Raw genomic sequence first — 25,394 nt, 5'->3', positions numbered from 1 at the left:
GTAGAGACCACCGAAGGGAGAGAGTCGCGCTGTGCCAGGACAAGCTCAGGGTTGGGGACTTGAGGACTTCCGGTGGCGTGGGGGCAGGGACATGGTACAGGAAGGGAGGCCGGAGATGGGAGAAAAATCAAGAGGCGAGATTGTCAAACAGAACCAAGTCCACAGTGTGAGAGGATACAGTCCAGTCCAGCTGGAACCATAGTTGTGGGCTTTGATACGGAAAGGTGACCCCAGAGAGAGCAATGCCAGGATATATTGGGACAGCAAGGGTTAATGCAGGGGAGATGGAGATGGGGGTGTCCAGTGCCAGGGCCTCCACTGATCTAGATTCTCCGGGTTGCACGTGAAAGAAACAACTCTATCTATATAGCTTCAGCCAGAAAAGGAATCTTTCAGTTCATGTAACTAAATAGTCTGGGGGTTGCAGAGCAGACAGTGGGGCTAGTAACCAGAGAAACAAGATATCCACGGGTGATGATGAAGTTGGAGGAGTGGAGGTGAGAGTTTTTGTTGTTGAGGAATAATAATACCAGCCGGTGCTTACAGAGGGGCTGCTCCAGGCTAGGCACTGAGGCCAGTGGTCCCCGTAACTCACTGAGTCAGTCCTTCCGTCCCACCCAGGCAAGGTGGGGGGATCCCGAGAGCTGAGAGTCCAGAGTGGGTGGTGAAGTTGCTGAGGCCCACAACGTTTTCATGATCTTTGCCCTTTTCTGGAACTTTTCTGCTTCCGGAGTGACAGATTTTTGACTTAAAACCAGAGTTGTTTTGTGCTCTGCTGGGTGCCATAAATATTTTCATCCCAAATTACTGAAAGGTGCTTCTTTACTGGGTGCAAAGTTTCCAAAAAAATTTCCTTTCCTGTATGAAATATAAAATGTGGTTTTTGCAAAGCACCCTGAGGTTCCCACCATGCTGAGAACTAGTACAGGAGGTTTCCATCTGCTAGGTGAGGTGTTTTGAGGGGGGCGGATTATGGCCAGTAGCCACCCAGAGAGATTTAGGACATCTGTGGGCCTGGCCCTTGGCCAGCTCTGGGAACCCAGCAATTGGAGGGCTGGCGTGGGAGACAGGGCACCAGTGCCCTCAGCCAACAGGCACTTGATGGGCTTCTGCTCTAGGTCAGATGTCACATGATACTCTGGGGACATGGACTCTTGTATATACGTGTTTATATTTTTCCATCAAATTTGGAAATTTTCTTCAGCCATTATTCCTCCAAATATTTTTCCTCTCATCTCCTTTTGGTACTCCAGGTACATGTATATTAGGCCACTTAATATTGTCCCTGAGGCTCTATTCTTCCCCCCACCCCCAGTCTTTTTTCTCTCCATGCTTCCACTGGATAGTTTCAATTTTTTATCTTTTAGTTCACTGAAATTTTCTTCTGCAGCATGTAATCAGCTATTAAGCCCATCCAATGATTTTTCATTTCATATATGTATTTTTCTGTTCTAGAGTACCCATTTGGATCTTTTTTATAGTTTCCATTTCTCTTTTGAGATTCTCCATTTGTTTCCTCATTAAGTTCATGTTTTCCTTGAAATCCTTGAATATATTTAGAATGGCTATTTTCAAGTCTCCATTGGCCAATTCCATTATCTCTGTCCCTTTTGAGCTATTAAGCTAATTTTTCTATTGGTTATGGCCACATTTTTTCTGCTTATTTATCTGCCTAGTAATTTTTTATTATATGTTGGACATTATGAATGTTATGTTGTTGAGGGTGTTTCGCTGTCTTCCTCAAAAGAGCACTTTTGAGTTTTGTTCCAACTGGCAGTTAATTTACTTCGGGATAAGTTTGATCTTTTTAAAAAGCCTTATTTTTAAGCTTAGTTGGGAGAGGTCTAAGGTAGCCCTGACTGGAGGGCTAGATTAGGTCTACTTATAAGGCATGGCTTTTTTGGAATTTCTACTGAATGCTCAGAGTGTTCAACAAGATCTCTCTACTCTAGCTGTTTGGAACTCAGATCTCCTAACCCAGCCCTGTGTAACTGGTAGTTGTTCAGCTCACAGTTCCCCAAGAGTTTTTTTTTTTTTTTTCCCTGAAAGTTGTATTTTGCCCTGCCTCATGGAGTCTTGCTCTGCACATGGGAATTTTAGGACTCAGCCAAAGTCCAATTTTTTGAGTTTCTTCTCTGTGCTGCTTCCTTTTCTCTGGTACCTTGACACACAAATTCCTGAGGAAGGAAAGTTCAATAGCCCTGAACTATAATCTTTGTCTCCACAATCCAGAAAGTACTTCCAGGCAGGTGATTGTGGGGCTCATCTCATTTGTTTCTCTTCTCTCAGGGATCACAGTAAATTTCATATATTTTATCCAGTTTTATAGTTTATCTAGTCTTATGGCAGTTGCTTTAACTGGTATAGTTAATTTTATGGCAGTTGCTCTAACTGGTATAGTTGTTTATACCAGTTACTGTATCATGGTCAGAATCAGAAATCCCATTCTTTTGTGTGTTTATGCTCACATTTTACACATTCCGAAAACAATATATAGTAATATTTTGTGGCCATTGACGTAGGAAGAAAACTAGGAGAGTGTGGAATCCCAGATGCCAATGAAGGAAGTTTTTGAAAAAAGGGAGTGATCTACTGTGTTCAGTACTGCTGAGGGGGTACACGTGGATGTCATCAGTGATACACAGAGACGTAGTTCATTCATTTTAACTGTGTATAAAATTCCATCATATGAATAGAGAAAATTCACTTCTCTGTCTCCTACCATTTAGGTGAACATTTGCTGTGAACATTCTTGAACATGTTACTGATTTGAGTACATATGGGTGAGTTTCTCTTTGAAGCCCATCTAGGGGTGGGATTACTAGATCATTAACTAGTACAGCTTCATCTTGACAAAACAATGCCAGATTGCTTCCAAAAATAGTGGTGCCAGTGTCTGTTCCTGTCTTCAGGGTTCAGGAGACCTCCATTGCTTCACACATTCACCAACATTTGCTATTGTAGACTTAAATTCTTGCCAGCGTGAGGAACAAAAAGCTATGTGATTGTTACGTCAATTCACATTTTCCTGAATATTAGTGAAGTTGAGTGTCTTGGCCATCTGGGTTTCCTCTCATGTGACCTGCCTGTTAATATCCAGTACCTAATTTTACATGGAGTTGTATTTTTTTGGTAAGATTTCTTTATATATTCTGGACACTAAAATCTTTGTCTATCAAATACATTGGAAATATTTACTCCCAGTCTGTGGTGTATCTGACTTTGTACAGATGTGTGTGTGAGAAAGAGAGAGCGAGAGATAAAGGTTTTTAGCTTTGATGAGTTAGGTCTATCCATTTCTTTTGTGTTTTGTGTCTTATTTAAGCAATCCTTCCCAGACCTGAGGTCATAAAGATACTTGTCTGTATTTTGTTCTAAGACTTTTAAAGTTTTTTAAAATACATTTATATAGGTTAATACAACTGAAATTTATTCTGTGTGTGGTGTGAGGTAGGGATTTTTTTCCCCTGTTGGGGAAGCCAGATATCCTAACCTCTCCAGTGTTTTCTCACTGATCTGGACTGCCATTGCCATCACATCCAGGTTCCCACAGGGACCTGGTTCTGTTTTGGGCTCTTTTTTCCTGTTATGCTGATCATATTGCCTGTTCTTATAAACATACCTGAAAGTTTTCATTATTGAACTTTATAAAAAATTTGATGTCTGGTAGGGTAAGTTGGGCAAAGGAATGGGGGGATATTTGCTTTTTTGCTTTGAAGTCATCCGTCTTTAAACAACTGTCCATAATGTATTTAAAACAGCACTGGCTGAACTTAGGAAAAGTCCGCTTGCTGCTCAGACCTTTCCAGGACTGATCTGTGGCATGGAAGGCGGGGAGGGTGGCTTCACTTTTGTGTGAAACTTTGGGTACTTTTACTTTTGCCTTTGCCCTCTCCCCGCCCTGCCAACTCTCACCTCTGGGGTTTTAGGTTGTGATGTCTCTGAACCATGGGCTGCTCTTCCAGTATTTACATGAGGGCCCATGGTGGGTGTTTTGCGACTGGGTGGCAGTATCTCTCCTGTTGGTTACTGCCAACCAGACCACAGTGGCAGGCCTGACGGAATCTGGGGTTTCCTGTTGCCTCACCGGCCCTGAGACCCTGGATTCCAAAAATAAATGCACGAGAAACCACTGTGACCTCATGGTCTGTGCTTGCACGGTGCTCTGAGCACGGGGACTGTCTTCACCCTGTGGCCCGGCCCAGCGGGGGCCCTGCTCCCCCAGAGTGACAGACGGGCCACCTGGGCGCTTCCTCTCTGTCCCCTCCCTTCAGGCAGTCACCCGCAGGGCCAAGGTGGCTCCCGCCGAGAGGATGAGCAAGTTCTTAAAGCACTTCACCGTCGTTGGGGATGACTACCACGCGTGGAACATCAACTACAAGAAGTGGGAGAATGAAGAGGAGGAGGAGGAGGAGCAGCCACCGCCCACACCGGCCTCGGGCGAGGAGGGCAGAGCTGCTGATCCTACCACGGCGCCTGCCCCCGTGCCCAGGCCCCGCCTCGACTTCAGGACCACTTTGAGGAAGCTCTTCAGCGCCCACAGGTTTCAGGTAGGTGGGCAGAGGCCCGAGATGCCTGGGGTGGGGCAGAGCCGTCAGCAAAGAGTCACGAGGGCAGGGTAGGGGCCCATCTCTGCCACCAGCTTCTTCACTCCACACACATCTACCGAGCACTGACCATGTGCTGGGCAGGTCCCATGTGGTCTGGGGCCAACTAAGTCCTAATGCAAAAGTCAATTAAAGTTCATCACCTGATGAATGGATAAACAAAATGTGATCTATCTGTCCTCAGCCATAAAAAGGACTGAAGCACTGACACATGCTACAATTTGGATGAACCTTGTCAACGTGATCCTAAGTGGAAGAAGCCAGACACAAAAGGCCACATGTCTTATAATTCCATTTATATGAAAAGTCAGAACGCGTAAATCCACAGAGACAGCAGATTGGAGGGAATGGAAGAGGGGGAGTGACTGCTTAATGGATACAGAGTTTCCATTTGCAGGAATGAAAACGTTCCGGAACTAGATAGTGGTGATGGTTGCACAACCTTGTGAATGTGCTTAATGCCTCTGAACTTTATGCCAACTTTAGAATAGTTAAAATGGTAAATTTTATGTTATGCAAAATTTACCACACACACACAAAGGAGACCGGGGAGGGGGGGCAGTCTCTTCTTTTGTGAAGTGATGCCAAAAATATCTGCCTTGCTTAACCCACCGCCAGCCTCCAGGTGTGGTTATGGGGAGACCCTGAGAGGGAGATGCAGACTTCAAAGAATAGCAAAGGGAATGGGACTTCTACAGGGTTCAACGTCTGTCCCAACATCTGCCGATTTTGAAGGACAAACGCGGGTGGAGTCTGGCCAGCCCTGTCTGAACCCCACCCCACGTCCCCGATGTGGGCAGGCAGGTGTCTGGAACATGTTCTGAGTCCCAGGAGAAAGCAGGAGGCTCCTTGTCAGCCCAGTCCCTGAACGGAGCCGTTTTGGGGTCCCTGCTGCAGGGATAACTACGAGAATCCAGCCCCTCCCTAGAGCTGATGTCCCCCCTGGAAGCAGAGGGAAGCAGCCCTTGCCTCTCCCGTCACTGACTTTGTTCCATGGTAAAATAGAAAGAAGGAATTATTTTAGTCTTTTTTTTTCCACTCTCGTGTGACTTAGAGAAACAAAGCAGGCAACACAGCACTCCTGACAGCTTAGTGCTTTCCTCTGTGGCTCTGACAGAAGAGAAGACTTCTGGTGTTAAGTTGTTGGTGTTGAACTCCCAAACCCTCAAATTCAGGAGAGAAGGAAGGAGCCAGCTTCCTTCCAGCTGCAAGGGGAGCCCTTGGGAGGTCCCACCTCTCCTGACCGGGTCCCCCAGGGGCACGTGGCTCTGGGGGAAAGCAGAGTAGAGATGTTTATTCATTCACTCAGCAGTCGCTTCTTAGCTTCTACTATGTGCCAGGGGTACAGCAGTGAGCGTGGTGGGCATGTCCCTGCCCTCACTCTTGGAGGATTAATGGTCCGCGAAGAGGTGGGCATTCCAGTAATCAGACAGATGCTGGAATCAAGTGGAGAGAAGTCCTCTGTAGGGAAACTGAAGGGGGCTCTGAGAGATCTTGGGGGTGGGGGAGACCCGACCTGGGATGTGAGGTGGGGGACGTGTGGCAGAGGAGGTGACATTTCACCTGACACCTCAAGGTTGGGCAGGAGTGAGCTCTGTGGATGGGAGGGGAGGAGCTTCCCAGGCAGAGGGGGCCGTGTTTGCAAAGGGCCGGGGGGAGGAGAGGGTCTTCAGTATTCGAGGATTTGAGAAGGGTCCACGTGGCTTATGTGTATCCAGTAGAGGGAGAGGAGGCACCGGAAGGCCATCCGTGGGCAGTGGACAGCCATCGAAGGTTCTGAGTTTGGGGGTGGGGAGGGGTTGACATGAGCAGTTTGTAGAGGCGCCCAGAGTAGAAGCAGGGAGGCCACCTTGGAGTAGGGGTTAAGGGTTTAAGGGTTTGATCTCTGCAGATAGAATCAGCATACAAGAAGATTCTGGAATCCCTTTCTTGGGTGCAGTCTCCACCTATTCCCATGGTTTGAGGTGACCGAGGTGACATGATATATAGTTAACTGTTGTCACTTCTCCCACAGAATGGCACAACCAACCAAGGGAGAGAATTTGGGGTGAGTCAGGCCTCTGTGGAAACCACGGACGGACAGGGTAGCTGGGCTAGGGGAGGATGGCCAGGAAGGCCAGGAGCCTCACTTTTATTACCTGCTCACCATGGCCGGGCCCTCTGCTGAGCGCTCCTCACACATTATCTCACACGATGCTCCCCTTGTCGCTCAGGGTAGAAAATGTGGCCAACCCCATTATCCCCTGAAGGAAGCTGAAGCTTAGAGTTAACGCTGAGGCTCAGTGGAGTTGAGAGCTGTGCCCAAAGTCCAGGCTAACGGGGGAGCCGGCCCAGGACCGGCTGCCCCACCGTCCGCGCTCTGCGCTGCTGCATGCTGAGGCTAAGCACGGCCATTTTCCAGTGACGATTTGGAATTAACCAGTTTCCCTGAATTCTCAGCATTATTCTTTGTGATGTGGCTCCCTTCAGAACTAGTACTGCCTTGTGAACTGGCAAATTCAGGGCCTTAGGGATTAGTTCATAGAGGCTGCGGTTGGGACCTGGGCTTTATAGTTTGTGACCTTGGCTCTCTCTCTCACTTCTTAAAATTGAGGTGAGATTGACATAAAGTTAATCATTTTAAAGTGAATAATTCAGTGGCATTTATTTAGTACATTCACAATGTTGTCCAACCGTCAGCCACTATCTAGTTCCAGAACATTTCCATCATCCCAAAAAGAGATCTAGTACCCATTAAACAATAACCCCCAATCCCCGATAAACACTAATCTACTTTCTGTCTCTATTGATTTGCCTATTCCGGACATTTCATATAAATGGAATCATAAAATATATGTGGTCTTTTGTGTTGGGCTTCTTTCACTTAGCATAATATTTTCTAGGTTCATCCACATTGTAGCATGTGTCAGTGCTTTCGTTCTTTTTTTATGGCTGAATATTCAGTCTGTTTTTAATAACTCTGTGCCTTGGTTTTAGACCAGATGAGCTCTTAGATCCCTTTAGGTCTAAAACCCAAAGAGGGAGGGAGGAAAGAAAGAAGGAAAGAAAGACCTCACCTGAGGCTTGAGTCTTTTTTTGGCTGCGTTGGGTCTTCGTTGCTGCGCGCGGGCTTTCTCTAGTTGTGGCGAGCGGGGGCTACTCTTCGTTGCAGTGCGCGGGCTTCTCATTGCGGTGGCTTCTCTTATTGCGGAGCACGGGCTCTAGGTGCGCAGGCTTCAGTAGTTGTGGCACACGGGCTTAGTAGTTGTGGCTCGCAGGCTCAGTAGTTGTGCACAGGCTTAGTTGCTCTGTGGCACGTGGCATCTTCCCGGACCAGGGATCAAACCCATGTCCCCTGCATTGGCAGGCGGATTCTTAACCACTGAGCCACCAGGGAAGTCCCTTGAACCTTTACTAAGCTACTGAATTTGGATTTGTCTGAAAACTTCATTACAAAGCACTTTGCCATACAGTTTTCACAATAAACCATGTCATCAAATACTATAATTACTGAAATAATTACTACAGGTTGAAATGGTCAAAAGGTTTAATAGTCCACTCTTTATAGGCCTGAACTTAATTTCATCCTGAAACTGTAGAAACTGCCAAGATAATGGCAGATTAATTTTCAGAGGTCAAAATCTATCTACCTGAGAGTGTAAGAGGCAAGGCCCTGGGGGAAGTAAGTGATGGTCCAGTATTTCCAAGGGAAGAGAAGGGTCACACAGTGTCCTTTGGGGTTCCTCCCATTGCTGCCATTTCCACCACCACCATGTCATCCCCAGGGTCTCCCCAAATGCCATCACCTCCATCCCACCTCTAATGTCCTCACCATCATCACCACCTCCGTCACCATGACTACCCCCACTGCCATCGATAAGACCACCCACTCACTTCACCCTGGTCCTCACCTTCCTCCCCCATCCAGCAGGTCACAAAACCCACCGGATTGTCTTTCCTACAGCAGCTCTTCTCTGTTCTCCAGGAGACGCAGGACTCCCTCCCCCTTCACTCCCAGCGAGCACATGGGAGTTGGGGTGGGTACCTCATGGCTCCAGCCAGAAGCTGTTTCATGGGCACAGTGGACGTCACTCTAACCCAGCTGCCTGGAGGAGGCCATATCTCTGAGGCTGGATGTTTTAAATTTTAAATTGCTTATTGAGCATCTGTTCTGGGCGTACCCTGGCAAGAGCAATCCCCAGAACTAGAAAAATAAACACTTGTAGAAACTTTAGTATTTTTTGCCATCTAGGAATTAGCAGTTTGGTTTGAGAGATGCTGAGAAGCAGTGAATTTACGAGTAAGAGAAAGACCAGTGGTGACCGAGGGTCACTCAGTGAGCCACACGGAGGCTTTAGGAGGACAGGCACTGCCCAGGGCTGGAAGAAGGGGCTCCTGTCGAGAGGAGCTGGCCCCCAGCAGGCTCCCTGCAGGACGCTCGGGCTGTGGGCAGTGGCCTACCATCCTTGGCATCTTTCCCCAGTGGTTTCACTCAGATGTTTCCAGCCCTTAAAGATGAAAGGAGGAGGGTCCCCATTTAGGTCTCATGTTTCTTGCTTCTTCCCTTGGTCCACAGGTTATCATCATCTGCCTGGTCGTTCTGGATGCCCTCCTGGTGCTCGCCGAGCTCGTTCTGGACCTGAAGATCATCCAGCCTGACAAGAACAACTATGCCGCCAGGGTAGTGTGTCCGCAGCCCTTTAATGTGGTTCACTCTGTGGGTGGGCAGAGTGGGGCAGCACCTGCCTTGGAGTAACCAGGCCTTATTTGAGAGTAGTTTGATTGGGTGCTTTCAGTCAAAGAGCAGAGAAAATGTCTTCCTTTCCCAATTATAGATATGAATTTACTACAAGCAGGAAACCTCCTCAAGTCACTTGATGGCTTGAACCTTGAGCTATCCTAGACCACTGAGCTGGAGTTTGTCACTGATGATTCTCAAACCAGGAGCATGATTCCTCCCCATCCCCCAGAGGAGGACGAGCTGTTTTTCCTCCTGTCAACATTCTGACGTGGTCCCTGTGCTGGAGCCATCTGGGGAGATGTGCCCACCATTTATTCCCTGATTCACAGTTCCTGCCTGAGCCCATCCCAGACATTCACCCAAAGGGCAGTGGACACACTGAAAATGCACTGTGCGGCCCATCACCAGTAACAGGGGAGAAGGCCGGGGGCTTAAAAGCATCTCCCCACACCCTTTGAAAATAATTCAGTGGACAGTGCAAAAATGTCTTTTCAAATGGTAAAAGAGCAGGGAGAAAATATTAAACCTCCTTCCTACTCGTGGCCCCTTTCACCACGGCAGCCGTTAACGTTTTCGTCTGTGCCAACCCAAGTCCTCCCACAGATAGATGATTATCTTTCCTCTCCCTCTGTTGTTTAGTAGAATCAGTAATATACCTCCTATACTCACTGTCTTGTGCCTTTTTACTTTTTATTATGAAAAGTGGCAAATACACATTTTGCTGTATTTGCTTTCTTTATATATATATATATATATACATATCCACAAACACACCCCACACCCATCTATTTTTGTCTGACCATTCGAAAGTAAGTTAGACATCACGGTACTTCACCCCTAAATACTAAATATCCAAACTGTCCCAAATTTGGTCACTGTGAGCCTCTTCGAGCTGACTGCTCTGTCCTCTTGACATGACTCCATAGCCTTTGAGCGTTTCCTTGCTTTCTGGCCCCGGATGATGTCCCAGGTCATTCGAACTTCCCCTGCCCCAGAATGGAAAAGGTTACTTTAGTGAAGGCTAGTATTTATAAATCAAGATCTGGGAACTCTCTTCACTTACCATCTTACCATCATTTCTAGTAGATACATACAGATCAGCCTTGGTCTTTCGAACAATTGCGTAATGCTCCACGTGGAGGTACCATAATGCATTTAACAAGTGCCCTAGTCTAGTGGACATTTCTGTTGTTCTCCAAACAATGTAGAAAATCTTCTGTTCTGCAAATGATGTGCAGTAAATACCCTTACTGTCTTTCTTTGTGCACGCGTGAGCTTTGCAGGGCCAAAGGGCATGGTGGATGTTTTCAACTGCCATTGCCCCACTGCCCTTCAGAGAGCAACGTGTGTGCTGTTCCAGCCACAGTCCGGCCCGACAACAGCACCCGGTGCTGGCAGGAATTTGGGATTGGTCAAATGAATGGATTCTCTCGGTGGCCGGGCAGGTGCATTCAAGGCCAGCTCGTCCGTGTGAACTGCCCCAGCCCATGACAGCCTGAGTCTACTCTCACTGTGTCTCCTTGTCCTCTTCAGGTGTTCCACTACATGAGCATTGCCATCTTGACCTTTTTTATGATGGAGATTTTCTTTAAAATATTTGTCTTCCGCTTGGAGTTCTTTCACCACAAGTTTGAAATCCTGGACGCCATCATCGTGGTGGTTTCCTTCGTCCTCGACGTTGTCCTCCTTTTCCGGGAGCATGAGTTTGAGGCTCTAGGGCTGCTGATTCTGCTCCGCCTGTGGCGGGTGGCCCGGATCATCAACGGTATGTCCCCTGCGCTCCTGGGCTGGGGGGGGGGGGTACGGGGGATGGGACAGTGGGTGGAGCCTGGAAGGGGCGCAGAGGCCCTGGTCCTCCTCCTGGCAACCAAGAGAAACATGAAGTGGTCTGATTTGGTGTCCCACTGCCACCTTTGTGGCTACAAATTGACACCAGGACATGTGCTCTGGGAGGAAGTGCCTTTCTCCTTCAGACTCTCATTTCTATGATTACTGAAAGATGTTTATGGAAAGGGTTAGACTAATCCCTGATCAATCCCTGCCGGCTTCGTTCCCAAAGCACCTTTGTTTTTCATTTGGTGTTTCCTGGGAGTCTTCTACCAAACCTCATCCCACTTTGGGAGGGGCACCATCCAGAAGGGGAGCAAGGAAGCTGAGAAATGCTGTACACTAGACTCTGCCCCCTTTGAGAAAGTCACAACACGAGTTAGCATGATGAAGTCTCTGAGAACTATAATTGTTTTCCAAGTTGACCAGTTCAACACTTTGGGAGGAAATAACACCTATGAGCGTGCTGTAGACTCTGGCTCTGGAGGACACACTTGGGGAAATACCGCTTTACCGTATTTCAGGTACAGATCCTCTTCCTCACACACTCTGTTGGTGCAGGGAGCCTCTGTTTCAGAGAAGCCGTTTGTGCTGTGATTTTATGTGGACCTAGTGACTGGTTAGCGGCTCAGCCATCAGCGAACTAGTCAGAGTTGATCAAATGCCTGTCCTCGGACTTGCCGCATCAGAATCAATCACCCTCAACACTTTAAGTGGAGAGTCTGGTGCGGAGCCCAGAGGGAGGTGTCTGTCTGTGAAGCACCCCCAGGTGATTGGGTGTCCAGCAGGGTTGGGAATCCCTAGACTAGTGCCCAACACGATGGGCTGTGGGTCGTTGTCTGTCAGGAGACTGAGTGAGCGACAGTGCAGCCTGTTGGAAGCAGGCCCATCCCCTGCTGGGCACAGTGAGCCCCATCGCGCCTCCTGGGCTCTGCGGCCGCCTGCTGTGGTGCCACCCGGCCGGGGAAGGAGCTGTGCCAGTGACTCTGTCGGGCATGTGGGCGGCCAGTTCAGATCGAGTGATTAAAGTAAAGCCTATTAAGAACCTTTATTTGGGTTCTGTCAAAGGAAATAATGGAGGCTTTTCAGATAATATTTTAGATGCTTATGTCGATTTTTTCATCTAATCTAACAGAAAAATACTCTGTGCAAAGGTTATGTGAGGTAGATAGACCATGACTGATTATAAATGACTCATGAAGCAGTTACTACCCAGTAATCTCACATCCCACTGTTGTGAGATTTGTTCATTTTCTTTGTCTAAATGGCAGCGAGGCATAGGACTGGCTATTGCCCGTTATTACATTGCTGTCAAATTTAGTAGCGTGACTGAAGCAACACAAGGCTAAACCGGATTCAGTGAGACAACCAGGAACACTGTGGACCAGGGACGGCTACTCCCAGGCCTTGTGGGCGCCACACGTGTCGGGGAAGGTCTGGACTCAAGTCACTCACACTTGGAAAGGGGCGGAGCGGCCCCACTGCAGCCCAGGCTTTGAGGCCGTGTCCACAGTGGGGTGTGGGCATTTGGGAGCCCCCCCAGCCCCGAAGCCAAGATGCAGGTCATTGCCTGACAACTAAACTGGCCACAGCTCTGGAGGCAGAAAGTTGGCAAAGTGACAGTCCCAACCCCAAGCTTGAGCATTTCCAGGCTTGCACTTAGTGCCTTTTGAACAACTGCTGCTAAGTAGCAAGACGGTTGTGAACTGCCCCCTGCTAAGGAGCTTAACCTTCATCTGGTCAGTGATTATTTTTAAGGATTTCTCACACCGGACAAGCCAAAGAAGTATTTCACAGCTGGGTACTGAGTAGCTCAGAAATGAAAAATCTGACCCTCCTAGTTCTGATGCCTTTAAGCCATGATGACGTTTTACTTGTCACCACTCTTCCCAGCTATACATTTGTAAGGAATACAGGTTTTTTCCCAAGGGGCTAAATTAGAGATCAGTATCACGGAGACCCTCGCAATTATTTTTCAGGGATAATTATCTCGGTTAAGACACGTTCTGAACGGCAACTACTAAGGTTAAAACAGATAAATATACAACTGGCCACCAAGATCCAACACCTTGAATTCAGCTGCTCTGAGAAGGTAAGAAGGTGTTCGGGAAAACGCCCTCTGTCTACACGGATCGTTCCCTCCCTCCAGCCCTGAGCTTCTCCAGGCCAGGCCTCTGCTCACTCATTGCCCTTCGCCCGGAGCCCACTTCCCTCGGTCAGGCCTTCCTTGTCCTTTCGGATTCAGTTTAGGCGTTGCCTCCTTCCCTGCAGCTTCGCCAGGTCTCTCTCCTCACTGCCATCGCCGCTGGGCCCCGGCTGACTGACTGCATGAGGAGTATGGCTTTCATTCAGCTCTGCGTCCCTGTGCATGTCTGGGGCTCACTGTGTGACTGCCACATCCCTGGTGAGGCTCAGAAGGTAAATTCAGTTACTTGTCTACTTTTTGTAATAACAGGAACAAGAAATTGAAAGACTTAACAAGCTACTGAGACAGAATGGGCTTCTTGGTGAGGTGAACTAGAGGCATACCTGCTCCACCCCAGAGGGAAGACCTGCCTCACGGGCTTGTGACGAGGAAGACAGCCGCCCCTCCTGGGGCCATGTTGGGGAGAGGTTTGCTTTGATGGCTTTGCCTCACTGCCGCCAGCTCGGATTCTGGGGGACACAGTCTGTCAGAGGCTCTATTTTCTTCCTTGGTGTGACTGAGAACGTCCCATCCCATTCCCACCCCACACTGTGTAACAAATGTATCATAAACTATATTTTTCTCATGCTGAACACTTTACTCTTGCTTGAAAATGAACAACAAGCTGGACAATTACTAGCTGTATATAAAACTTAATCTCATCAAATGTACAGTTTTCACATTTCACATGTATATTAAGGAACCAGTGCATCCTTTCATATGACCACTCTGAAAGACAAAAGAGAAAAAAGAGAGCTACCTTAGCTATCAGCACATTCTAGAAGTCTTTTCTGTTTCCAAGCTGTTCTAAACAGCTAATCACAATTTCCCCCAAGGAGCTTGTTCTCAAGTACCCAGCCCCTCCTCTGCATCCTCCAGCTTTTAGCTGGCTCCACCTAGTTCTGCCCCCTGACAACATTTTTCTCAATTACTGTACAATTAACGTATAAAATAAACTCTCTCCTTCCCACGGGCCCTCCTACTGTATTCTTTCTAGGTTCAACTGCTTGGAATCACTCTGTGGCATCCTATACCGGCCCACTAGCTGGAGAGCAAGCTAGCTCCAGTGCCTGGTACAAAAGTAGCAATTAGACCCAAGACTCCACGGTAATTAACATGACATTTGGGGGAAGATCCCCTCCTGAGGCCTTGTACTCTACTTGCATGATTTTATACAACTTGCTATTTTTGTACTCATTTTAACGGGACCTGAAAAGAAAGCCTGAACTAAAAATAATATTTTAAAAAATAACTCACATTAAAGCAGGGGATGAATAAACTGGATAAACCCTCAACGCCTGCACTACTTCAAGCTCTGTTCTCTTTACGTTCTTCCCAAAGGTGCAACTTGGCTTCTGCATATGACCTATGTGTTGAGAGTACTGGAAATGGCCAAGCCAGACCCCTTCTAAAGTCAGAGCAAGTAGAATGAAATTCCCAAAGGGAGAAAAGAGAGGAGGGAAGTGAGTGGAGAGGGGAAGTGTGTTGGCTTGGGGGCAACCTCAAGGGTCATACGTATAATAAAGTGGGATGTCTCCGAGGGACCCTGGGCCCCACGCACGCTTGATTAGACAGGTGTGGTGTAGTTTCCCTATTTAATGACTTACGTCAAACAAATGGGAAGAAGAAGTTAAAGGGCAGCCTAGCATTGATGGTAGGCCGAGCTCTGAAGCCTGCCTCTGCGGGTGCAGACACATCCACAAAAGTAACCACAGTGGAAATAAGAATTGTCCTTTTATTTCCTGAGTTGGTCTGTAATAAAAAAAAAAATCAGAGTGATGCAAGCCCTGCCCTCCAGTGTGTTCACCAGGATAACAAAGATGGGACAACTTTCATTTCCTTCCTCACCCGACCACTGTTGGTTCATGAATCTGGTAGGTACGTGGAGGGCTAATCAGCCATTAACTCAGAGGAGAGATACAATTTTCACTCAGGTTGTCCTAACACATCGACGCCATTCACAACTCAAGACAAGAGTTTTAAAGATTAAATCTAAACAAGAATGTTAATGTGAATAAAACCACTGTGTTCAGAGGAGTTTTTTTCCTCCAAGTAAAAGATAATGACTGCTAAATTGTTTTAAGAATCCAGATTGTTTAAATTTTAATTATCTTTTTTACAAAATCAATTTCACCTATCACAGTTGAGTTTTGTCTGGACTCGTGTCTTAACCTATACCTTTAAAATTAGGCCTACCTCAGGAAACGAGGATGAAATCAGATTTGCAGTTACATTGACGATTTTAGCCTGTGGGTTCAATAAGGATCCATATTTAGTCCACTTCACTTCTATAGCCAAAGCCACTGGGAGCTGGCAAGAATCCTGCAAAACAAAATGCCATTAATCAATCTGAGTATTAAACAACCTCAAGTCAAACTTAATCTGCAGTTCAGAGTTTTAATTATAAAATGTTTCACATATTACAAAATGTTCTGAACAAGAGGATGAATAGACTCTAGAAGTTCAGATAAAAACAGCTTAGAAAAAGCACATATTTTAAAGTACTCAATGCTCCAAAAATATTTTAACACCTAAAGCATAATTTTTCCATCCCTTCCCATCTCTAAAGAGGCCAGCATTACCTGGCAGCTGTGGTAACCCCAATACCCAACTGTGGAACCTCCAGGGCCTTAACAGCTCTAACTGCACCTGCCTGTTTACATCTACCTCAGAGATACTTCAGGAGAGAAGTTGGCACGGGGGGAGGGGGGAGAGCGAGAACGGTATTATTAACAGACAGAAATTAAACCTGACTGCATATCATGTTAAAATGCACTTAGAGGAAATTTAAGTGCCTCCTTTTCACTTATCTGATATCATCAGTTGGCAATTAAGATGCTACATCGGGGTATACAGGCGGCGTCTAGAGCTGTCAAAGACGTTAACTCTCCCTCTGCACCAAGAGCACTGGTGCCACAATGAAGCTGCCCGAGTTCAGGCTAGACACTGGGACCTGGGCCTGAGGCCTCTGCCCAGGACCCCTGTTTGCTCAGCCCCAAGGGGAAAATGGGCGAGGGGGCCTTCCAGACCTCTTTCCTGCCTTTACAGTCTCGTCAGTTGGCAAATGTAATAATGTTGAAGCTGCCCAACGGGGAGATGGAGTTCCACTGGAGTATTCTACTTTTGTGTATGTATGAAATTTTTCCACAATAAAAAGTTTTTTAAAAATACATCTCTTTAGGGCATGAAAAGCTAGCAGGCCTGCTAAATTTGGTGCCTGCCAAAAAGGCACGGGTGGAATTCCTTGGCTCAGAACTGCCTTTTAAGAAATTTGCAAGCTGAAAAATCCTTGAGAATATCCTGTTATTAGGAGAAGATGCAACACGCAGCTGGTATCAACTGAGCTTAGCAGATGCTCTCGTGCCGGCTCTGCCTAGAAGGCTGGTACAAAACCCGTTCCAGGCCCTCTGAGCTCCCCGACCAGCACAGACCCCAGCAGTGCTACTGTCTGCACTGCTGCCCCTCTCCCCTCAACCTATGTCTTCCCTTCTGAGGGATAAGTAATAACTGGATGTCTTACCCATCTCTGAGAAACTAGAAAGAATTTGCCTGGTTCACTGAGGCAGCAGAGCTGAGCCAAGACTTAGCTGAGGGCTTCCCTGGTGGCACAGTGGTTAAGAATCCGCCTGCCAATGCAGGGGGCACAGGTTCGAGCCCTGGTCTGGGAAGATCCCACATGCCGCAGAGCAACTAAATCCGTGAGCCACAACTACTGAGCCTGCACTCTAGAGCCTGCGAGCCACAACTACTGAGCCCGCGAGCCACAACTACTGAGCCCACGTGCCACAACTACTGAAGCCCGTGCACCTAGAGCCCGTGCTCTGCAACAAGAGAAGCCACCGCAATGAGAAGCCCGTGCACCGAAACAAAGAGTAGTCCCTACTCGCCGCAACTAGAGAAAGCCCGCGTGCAGCGACGAAGACCCAATGCAGCCAAAAATAAATAAAATAAAATAAAATAAATTTATTTAAAAAAAAAAAAAAAGACTTAGCTGCACAGCAGGGACTGAGTAACCACGGGTCCCTGCTGGGAAACTCGGTGGGGAGGGCGGGATCGGAGCTAGTCCTCACCCCCATTATCCCCATGCTATAAATGTGCTAAGCAGGTAATGAGAGGCCTGAAGAAACTGTGACAAGAAAAAGCCAGGCAATTAAAGGATAAAATGGGGAGCACACCTGCAGTGACGGGGGCTGGCCCACACTCTGACTGCTGAGACAAAAGAAAAAGGTGGGCAGAAGAACCACACGTGATCCAGAACCTATTTGGAGGATGTCAACTTCCATTAAACTCTTCTAGGAACTTTAGAATTGAAAGCTCTGACATGTGGACTGCTTTTATAGACCAGGGAACAATGGATGGGACAGCTGTGCGGATGGAAGTCTTGTTGAAACAGTCCTGACATTTACCTATCATATCATGATGCCTAGAGAAGGCCTTACATAACACCAACAAGGAATAGGATGGTGACTGGCAGTGGTTTCCATTTATGGAGTGACCACTAGGCACCATGAATGGTACCTCATTTAACTCTCAACAAGCCCATGAGGTCAGTAATATAGCTATCAGATGAGGAAACAGAGGCTCAAACCTGTAAAACCACTGGCCAAAGGCGACAATGCTAACTAGGGGCAAAATCAGTGTTCAAGATCCAGGCTCATCTAATGACAAAGCCCAAGCTCGTACCCAGAGCCCCCCACCGCCAGCTCCCCCATCGCCTCTACCTCTCCACAGTGAGGGGCAGGTGCACGTTGGAGAGACCACTAGCATGTGGCCTTCAACTTCTCCCCCTTTACCTTCATGTGGGACGTCTGGGTGATGAAGTGGACGGGTACCCAGTCCAGCACATCCTGGGCCTGGGAATTTCCAAAAGGGGCCACATAATCTGGGAAGCCCTGGCCCTTCAGCAGGCTCTCCATCTTCTGCGCTACCAGCCGACACGTGATAGCTTTGGTCAGTCTTTTGGGAAAGAAAACAAGGTCAACCGAATGAGGTGATTGTTCAGACCTACAGTTTTTTGGTTTTTTTTTTAAAATAAGTGTCAGGGTCATATTTTATTTTGACATTTCTCTGGTACACAAAAAGTACTAAAAATGAGAGACGAGGTATTAGCCTTTATGTTACATCTGCGAAATGCATCACTTTAACACAGTGTTAGTACCTGTAACATCTCTGATTATAGGATATCGTACCTGCAGTTTTTACAGCCCTCAACAACACGCATATTCTCTCTAGTTTCTTTTCTCACTCTCTAAAAGGGGATTTTTTGAAGTTAAAGTGTCTCTCACTTTGTGAAATCTTGGTTGGCCAGGGAGATGAATCCAAAACAATGTTTCCCAAACTGTATTCCATGGAGAGGCTCTGTACAAGAAGGGTTCCATGGCCAAAAATTTGGAAACTATTGCATACCCACGTTCCCCCTGAAGTACACTGGCGTACTGAAGACTCTGAGAAGTGCTTACTTAGTAAGGAATCATGTTTTTAACTTTAATTTGGTGTTTCCCAAACATACTGGACCACAGACTTACTCCTGCTGACATGTTATGGAAATGTATCCCATGGAACCCTCTTTGAGAAATGCTAGTCTAAAGCAATCAGAATAATGTAAATGGTGAATATTGGTCTAACCAAAATAATGATGTAGATACCCTGGGGAGACATAAGGATGGGAAGTGAGCGGGTGGTGGGGTAGGGGATCAAAGGAGAAAGAGCCAAATCTTCATCTTCCACAGTGGGAACTCAATAAATAATAAAAGTCATAATAAAATAGATAAGCAACAAGGACCTATTGTATAGCAAAGGGAACTATGTTCAATTGTTGTAATAACCTATAATGGAAAAGAATCTGAATCTGAAAAGAATATAACTGAATCACTTTGCTGTACACCTGAAATTATAAATCAACTATACTTGAATTAAAAAATTAAAATTAAAAATAAATAAATAAATGTCATAAAACCAAAAACATCAAGAAGTAGCATTACGTGTGGGTTATTTAAAGATTTGGGGGTAAATTTCCAAAAAATCAGCTGAAAGAGTTGCAAGTGATCGTCTCTGGGATGGGGGAAATGAAGGTAAGAACTGCTGCCTTTAGAACAAGCCATGAAGAGCTGTTTGACATTTTACATTATGTTTGATAATAAAAAGATAAACTAAAAACAGATCACATTCAGGTTGCCTCTCATTGGGTTTGTTGAGATGAATATATTAAAATTCAGAAATACAGGAAGGACTTTCAGAGAACATATTTTTGCTGTGAACTCAAGAGCTATGCCACCTTAGAAACAAAACATACGAAGCCTTGAGATTTTTACTCTGCCGTATTTGATAAGCGAAAGGGTTGTAACACTTTCCTTTGAATCATGACAAATGGTTTATGGTTATGAGAATTAAAATTAGAAAACCAAAACGACATCATTGTAAGTTACTGTTACTGTTGCTACTACCCACTAATAATAATGCTAATGAGCTTGTCAGCTGATGCAGAGGTTTGATTAAAATGCGAAGAGTAAGAATGCTTTGTTTTCTGATCAACACAAATAGGCTCCAACAGAAGCAAGTTACTCTCTTACCTGAGTTTACAGCCAGATTGCATGTTGTAACCAAATAATACTGGGGTCCGGATGCCCGCTATTGCCAAGCAGTCTTGCTCAGCTGTGCTACGAAGAAGAGTAAGTTGTCCGTATCTGTTCGTGGTCTGCATAATCCCAGACATTCACAGAAGGTTAAGGGAGTTGCCCAGTACTAAAGCAGCTGATTCTTAGGAGATGGTGTCACATGAGTCACATGAGAGAGACCCAAATATCCCTTTCTCTAGGTCTCGGGAATTTTGACAGTTATTACCCAGAAGAAGGCAAAAAATAGTTACAACTATTTTCCTTGATCAGGACATCCTCAGGAGAAAACTTCTCAGAAACTGGCCCTTCAAAGTTAACTCCAAATGTTCAAAATCACTCAATTTGTTTAAGAGTCTCTGTTTAAGTATAAAATTAAATACCTCTAAATGTCTGCCAACTTTTCTGCCTTAAGATTTTCACTGTAAGACACTGACAGTCTCCTGGGCCGTACTGCTCCACGCTGTCAGGCTCCGCACAGCCCTACTTGCTGTGTAGGCAGAGCCACCCACAGGAAGCTCTGGCCGAGACTGGTCTCAAGAGCCCAGCCCTCAGGACTCTCAGCAATAAGAAGTGCGGCCCACACACGTGGACAGGGAAATCAAGCTTCTCTATGGTGCCAAAAAGGATATCCCTTCTGAGGCTGAAATCCAGCAGCTAACGGGAGTCCCACAACATAACCAGGGTTTCCACTGAGAGGAACTGGCTTTGTATTTTGCTGAAAGACAATGCAGAAATGCCCCAAGTAATTCTCGTTTTAATAAGGAAATGGCAGAGAGAAAATGAAATGGTTTTCATAATAAAATCTGGGATTACCAACCAATAAAAGAATCTCTCTCCCTACTCAGAACTATAAATATATCTGCTGAGTGTAGGAGTACATCATGCTGTAAAAGAACAAGCTCACATGGAAGAGAATCTTATTCCCAAATGGAAAAGATACAAGGACTCTGGCTTGATTTCATTACAAACTCCACAGGCTACATGCAAGCCCTTTGTTCCATACAAATGGTTAGATGTGGTAATACTTCTAATTTGAGATTTTTTTTTTCCCACTAAGTCATGATTTCTTTATACTTGGCAATTACATACTTATACAAAATTGATCAAACTTACCTGAATAAAATAAATTTCAAACTTTTGCTGGAATGGAACCATTGCACTGCTAACCGCTCCCAGAAGAACAAAGACATCAGCTTTTACTATCTCACCTGCATCTGTATACATGAGGCTATACTTCACCTAAAAAACAAAATGATACTTCAAATACACCTGTTTCCAATAAATTTCTGTAGCTGTATTAATAACTCAAATAAAAAAACATGTATCTAGGAGGCAAGTCCTTTCCCACTTCTCCACGTGTTAAAGCTTTTCTCTCCTGTCCAATCGGATTATGGGAGGTGTTACCTCAGCATCGGCCCCAGCTGACAGACAGGGGCATCTAAGCCTTTCTGTGCCCAATTACATAAGTTCCAAATCAGCTGGTCTGAGCAGAATGTAATCAGCCTATCTGTGCAGATAAATGTGCTAAAACAACAGCAGTGGGACTTCCCTGGTGGTCCAGTGATTAAGACTCTGCACTCCCAATGCAGGGGGCCCAGGTTTGATCCCTGGTCAGGGAACTACATCCCGCATGCCGCAACTAAAGGAGCCTGCATGCTGCAACTAAAAGATCCCGCATGCCACAACTAAAAGATCCCGCATGCCACAATGAAGATCCTGTGTGCCGCAACTAAGACCCAGTGCCACCAAATAAATAAATATTAAAAAAAAAAAAACACAACAACAGCAGGAACAACAAATTTTGATGTAGTCTTATAAGTTACTAGGTTTGTGGAGAAAAATCACACAATTATTTCAGAGACAAAGAAGCGACCTCTGATGAGACAGGATAAAGGGAAGTAGGAGGCCAAGACAAGAAAAGTGATACCATCGGATGGCCAGAGCCCCCTTTGGAGGGCGTCCAGTTACCCCTCAGGACCACGCAGCTTGAGTCGCCCACAAACAGAGCAAACTTTCAAAGCCAAATTGGGCGCCTACCTCAAGAATGACGTTAGTGCAGATTTTATCATGCCCAGCCTCGACAAGAACCAGCGGCCTCAATACATCAGTGTCTTCCTGTAGGGTTAGCGTTTTATTTAGAGACTGAATGGTGATGGACTGAACAGTGATAGGGACCTGCAAAGTAAAGTCCTGGATTACTAAAGACACACCACAACAGAGGTGAATGGGTTAAAATAACGAAAATCTTGAAACACACCTCCACAGATACACCGCCAAGAAGGGAAAAGCGTGCTATAGAACAATATGCATACTAGAAATCCACATTTGCAAAAACACAGATATTTATATGTAAACACATGCATACATTCACAAAGAAAATATCTGAGAAGGATATAACCAAAATGTTAAGTGATTACCTCTGGAAACATGTTCACACAAAAACGTGTACACAAATGTTCACAGCAGCATTCTTAATAGCCCAAAACTGAAAATAACCCAGTTGTCATTCATCAACTGATGAATGGGTAAATAAAATGTGGTCTATCCATACAAAAGAATATCATAAATAAAAAGAATCATCCATAAAAAGGAATGAAGCACTAACACATGCTACAACATAGACGAATCCTGAAAACACTGTGCCAAATGAAAGAAGCCAGACACAAAGGACCACATACTACATGATCCCATCTATAGGAAATGTCCAGAATAGGCAAATCCATAGAGACAGAAAGTAGATAAGCGGTTGCCAGGGGCTGGGGGAGAAGGTTGGGGTAGAATGAAGGGTGACTGCTAATGAGCACAGGGTTTCTTTTTGGGGTGGTGAGAATGTTCTGGAATTAGATATTGGTGATGATTGCATAACCTTGTGAATATATCAAAAACCACTGAATTGTACACTTTAAAATGGTAAGTTTTATAGTACGTGAATTATATCCCAAACATACACACACATACACACAAACTCCCATCACACCATCAAATGCACACATACACTCTCACCTCCAAACCACAGCTCCTACTGATAAACGCACTCACTGTATACACGCACGTGCACATTCTTCACACAATCCCAGGGTCCATCCTCCTAAAGCCCCACAACCTCTCTGAATATATGCTTGACCCAGTTTATACACAACTTCTACACACACCCTTACACACGCACACAATGGGTGGTGGGATCATGGGCAAGAAAAAGAGACAAACAAATTTTTAAAGCAAAATCAGGAAGCCCTGGTTAGACCAATGCTATTAAAGGACATTTTTCACTTATGGCCATTGCCAGCAGAGTGACAAAGCACCAAGCAATCCTTTAAGTGGCTCAAAGCTCTAGATATTTTGGCCTCTTCGTACCATGAGACAAGTCTGATGTTTGCTCTAAATGCCTGCTCTTAGAAACCACTGTTTAGGAAAGAACCTAACTTGTATCTAGTTGTTCATATTGCTCTGAACTTTGCCCTCAACCATGTACTATATTGTTTATAATTCAAAATTATTAAGTATTTAAGCTGTAATTTTATAGATAAACAAGGAGTTCTTATGTACTGCTCCCATGACCAAGAAGACTGGCAACTACCCTTGTAAGTCAAACCTCTAATATAAGAACGTGACGTGGTTCGGAAGCAAAGATGAGCTGTCACATGATGGAGTCACAGGAGGGCAACACCAGTCACCACAACGTCCTCTGCATAACAAGTCGCACCACTGGGTTTAAGAGTTACGCAGGGAGTCCCATGCTACCCGTTAATTAGCTCTTAAACAAGTCATCAAAAGATAACCCTGGATTCCTTTATCTGAAAATGCCCTGATTCAGCAATGATACTGTGTTCTAAGAAAGTGCACACTGTTCCATATCAGCCTCTGATGGAGCCATTCCCATGGTGGGTGTGTGTGGCTGGCAGACACCGAAGGGTTCAGTTGGCTTTGTAAAGACTGATGGATGAGTGTAAGTGGCAAGAGCTGCACTAGTATATCACCATCCACTGGACCAGACACAAGAATGAAAATGGTACGGCTCTTCTGGTTTCCTGAATGTCCTATTCAATCATATCCTATTCCCAAACTACCCACTGGCAAAGAACTAAAGCATACTTAACAATGAAACTACAGGGCCATGACAATCTTTCATTGATGGTTCAATAGATATCAACAATAATTCCAAGCAATCACAATGGGCTTCTATTAATGGGGAGACTGGATCCGATTTTTATATTCCTCATCCTCTAACAGACCTTGGAAGCTGCATTTTATTTTTTATTTTATTATTTTTTTTTTTATAAACATCTTTATTGAAGTATAATTGCCTTACAATAGTGTGTTAGCTTCTGCTTTATAACAAAGTGAATCAGTTATACATATACAATATGTTCCCATTTCTCTTCCCTCTTGCATCTCCCTCCCTCCGACCCTCCCCATCCCACCCCTCTAGGTGGTCACAAAGCACCGAGCTGATCTCCCCGTGCTATGCGGCTGGGAAGCTGCATTTTAAAAGAATTTAAACACATCCCTGATATTACTTGATATCCTTCGGAGCACAAGCTTTGGTGTCACACAGATCTGAGTTGGAAGTCGCAGTCTGCCACTTCCTGACTGTGTGGCCATAGGACGCAAAGAGAGAACGTGTGTGAAACTTCCAAACTCAGGGCTTGGCACACAGTAGAACGAGTCCAATGTCATGGTTAAGAATAAGGTCTCTGGAGCCAGACAGCTTGGTTTCTTGTCCCAGCTCTGCCTCTTCCCCGCTGTGTAGCCTTGGGCAAGCTAAGTCATCTCTTTGTGACTCACATGCCAGAGTGCCAACAACAGGGCCTACCTCCTAGAATCACTGGGACAACTAAAGGACTGCAGACACACATACGCTTGGAACAGTGCCTGGCACATAGTACGTGCCTTTGAGTAACGTCCTATTATCCCTCACAATAGGTCTTCCCTTCTTGATTGAATCAATCCTTAGTCATTCATTCAATTAACACATAACCAACTGAGGGCCCAGTACCTACTAGGCACCATCTTAGTACCAACACTATATGGCGTACAGGGCAGCTATCCCCACAGACAGTTCAAGCTTTGAATGCTATAATAAAAGCACTTTTTAGTGGTTGGAAGCATTTGAGAGCTAGTCTATTATATGACTTTCAAACTGGGTCCCTGGGAGCTGTAGGGTTCCTCACAGGGACGAAAAAGGAGAAAGATGGGGAGGTCAGGCAGGTAAGGGGCTTCTGACCCCACCCCTGCTCCAACTAGGGGCTTTGTTTTTTGGGTTTTTTTTAAAATTAATTAATTTATTTTTATTTATTTGTTTTTGGCTGCACTGGGTCTTCGTTGCTGTGCGCGGGCTTTCTCTAGCTGCGGCGAGCGGGGGCTACTCTTCGTTGCGGTGCGCGGGCTTCTCATTGCGGTGGCTTCTCTTGTTGCGGAGCACAGGCTCTAGGCACGTGGTC

At 45.7% G+C, this 25,394-nt stretch overlaps 2 protein-coding genes across 9 annotated transcripts in view; one reads left to right on the top strand and one right to left on the bottom strand.

Moving 5' to 3' along the window:
* Positions 1 to 14,312, top strand: part of HVCN1 (hydrogen voltage gated channel 1) — a 28,760-nt gene extending 14,448 nt beyond the window's left edge. For 6 of the 7 annotated variants that reach the window (XM_068562855.1, XM_068562853.1, XM_068562854.1 and 3 more), the window contains 5 exons: positions 4,275 to 4,550; positions 9,163 to 9,267; positions 10,861 to 11,092; positions 13,134 to 13,246; positions 13,610 to 14,312. In XM_068562855.1, coding sequence (XP_068418956.1) covers positions 4,275 to 4,550; positions 9,163 to 9,267; positions 10,861 to 11,092; positions 13,134 to 13,246; positions 13,610 to 13,675 — 792 coding nt within the window. In that variant the 3' untranslated portion in view covers positions 13,676 to 14,312. Of the gene's footprint in view, positions 1 to 2,729; positions 2,784 to 4,274; positions 4,551 to 9,162; positions 9,268 to 10,860; positions 11,093 to 13,133; positions 13,247 to 13,609 lie in introns of all 7 variants that reach the window. The other variant, XM_068562858.1, reaches the window with a different exon arrangement.
* Positions 13,917 to 25,394, bottom strand: part of TCTN1 (tectonic family member 1) — a 28,446-nt gene continuing 16,968 nt past the window's right edge. The window contains exons 8-15 of one of the 2 annotated variants that reach the window (XM_068562849.1): positions 21,991 to 22,128; positions 21,067 to 21,192; positions 20,583 to 20,668; positions 19,909 to 20,049; positions 18,133 to 18,295; positions 15,536 to 15,661; positions 14,947 to 15,091; positions 13,917 to 14,068 (exon numbers count right to left, since the gene is read on the bottom strand). In XM_068562849.1, coding sequence (XP_068418950.1) covers positions 14,948 to 15,091; positions 15,536 to 15,661; positions 18,133 to 18,295; positions 19,909 to 20,049; positions 20,583 to 20,668; positions 21,067 to 21,192; positions 21,991 to 22,128 — 924 coding nt within the window. In that variant the 3' untranslated portion in view covers positions 13,917 to 14,068; position 14,947. The remainder of the gene's footprint in view (positions 14,069 to 14,946; positions 15,092 to 15,535; positions 15,662 to 18,132; positions 18,296 to 19,908; positions 20,050 to 20,582; positions 20,669 to 21,066; positions 21,193 to 21,990; positions 22,129 to 25,394) is intronic. The other variant, XM_068562850.1, reaches the window with a different exon arrangement.

This window comes from Eschrichtius robustus, chromosome 14, assembly GCF_028021215.1.
Source record: "Eschrichtius robustus isolate mEscRob2 chromosome 14, mEscRob2.pri, whole genome shotgun sequence".
Classification (NCBI taxonomy): Eukaryota; Metazoa; Chordata; class Mammalia; order Artiodactyla; family Eschrichtiidae; genus Eschrichtius; species Eschrichtius robustus.
This window is presented reverse-complemented; position numbering and strand designations above follow the sequence as displayed.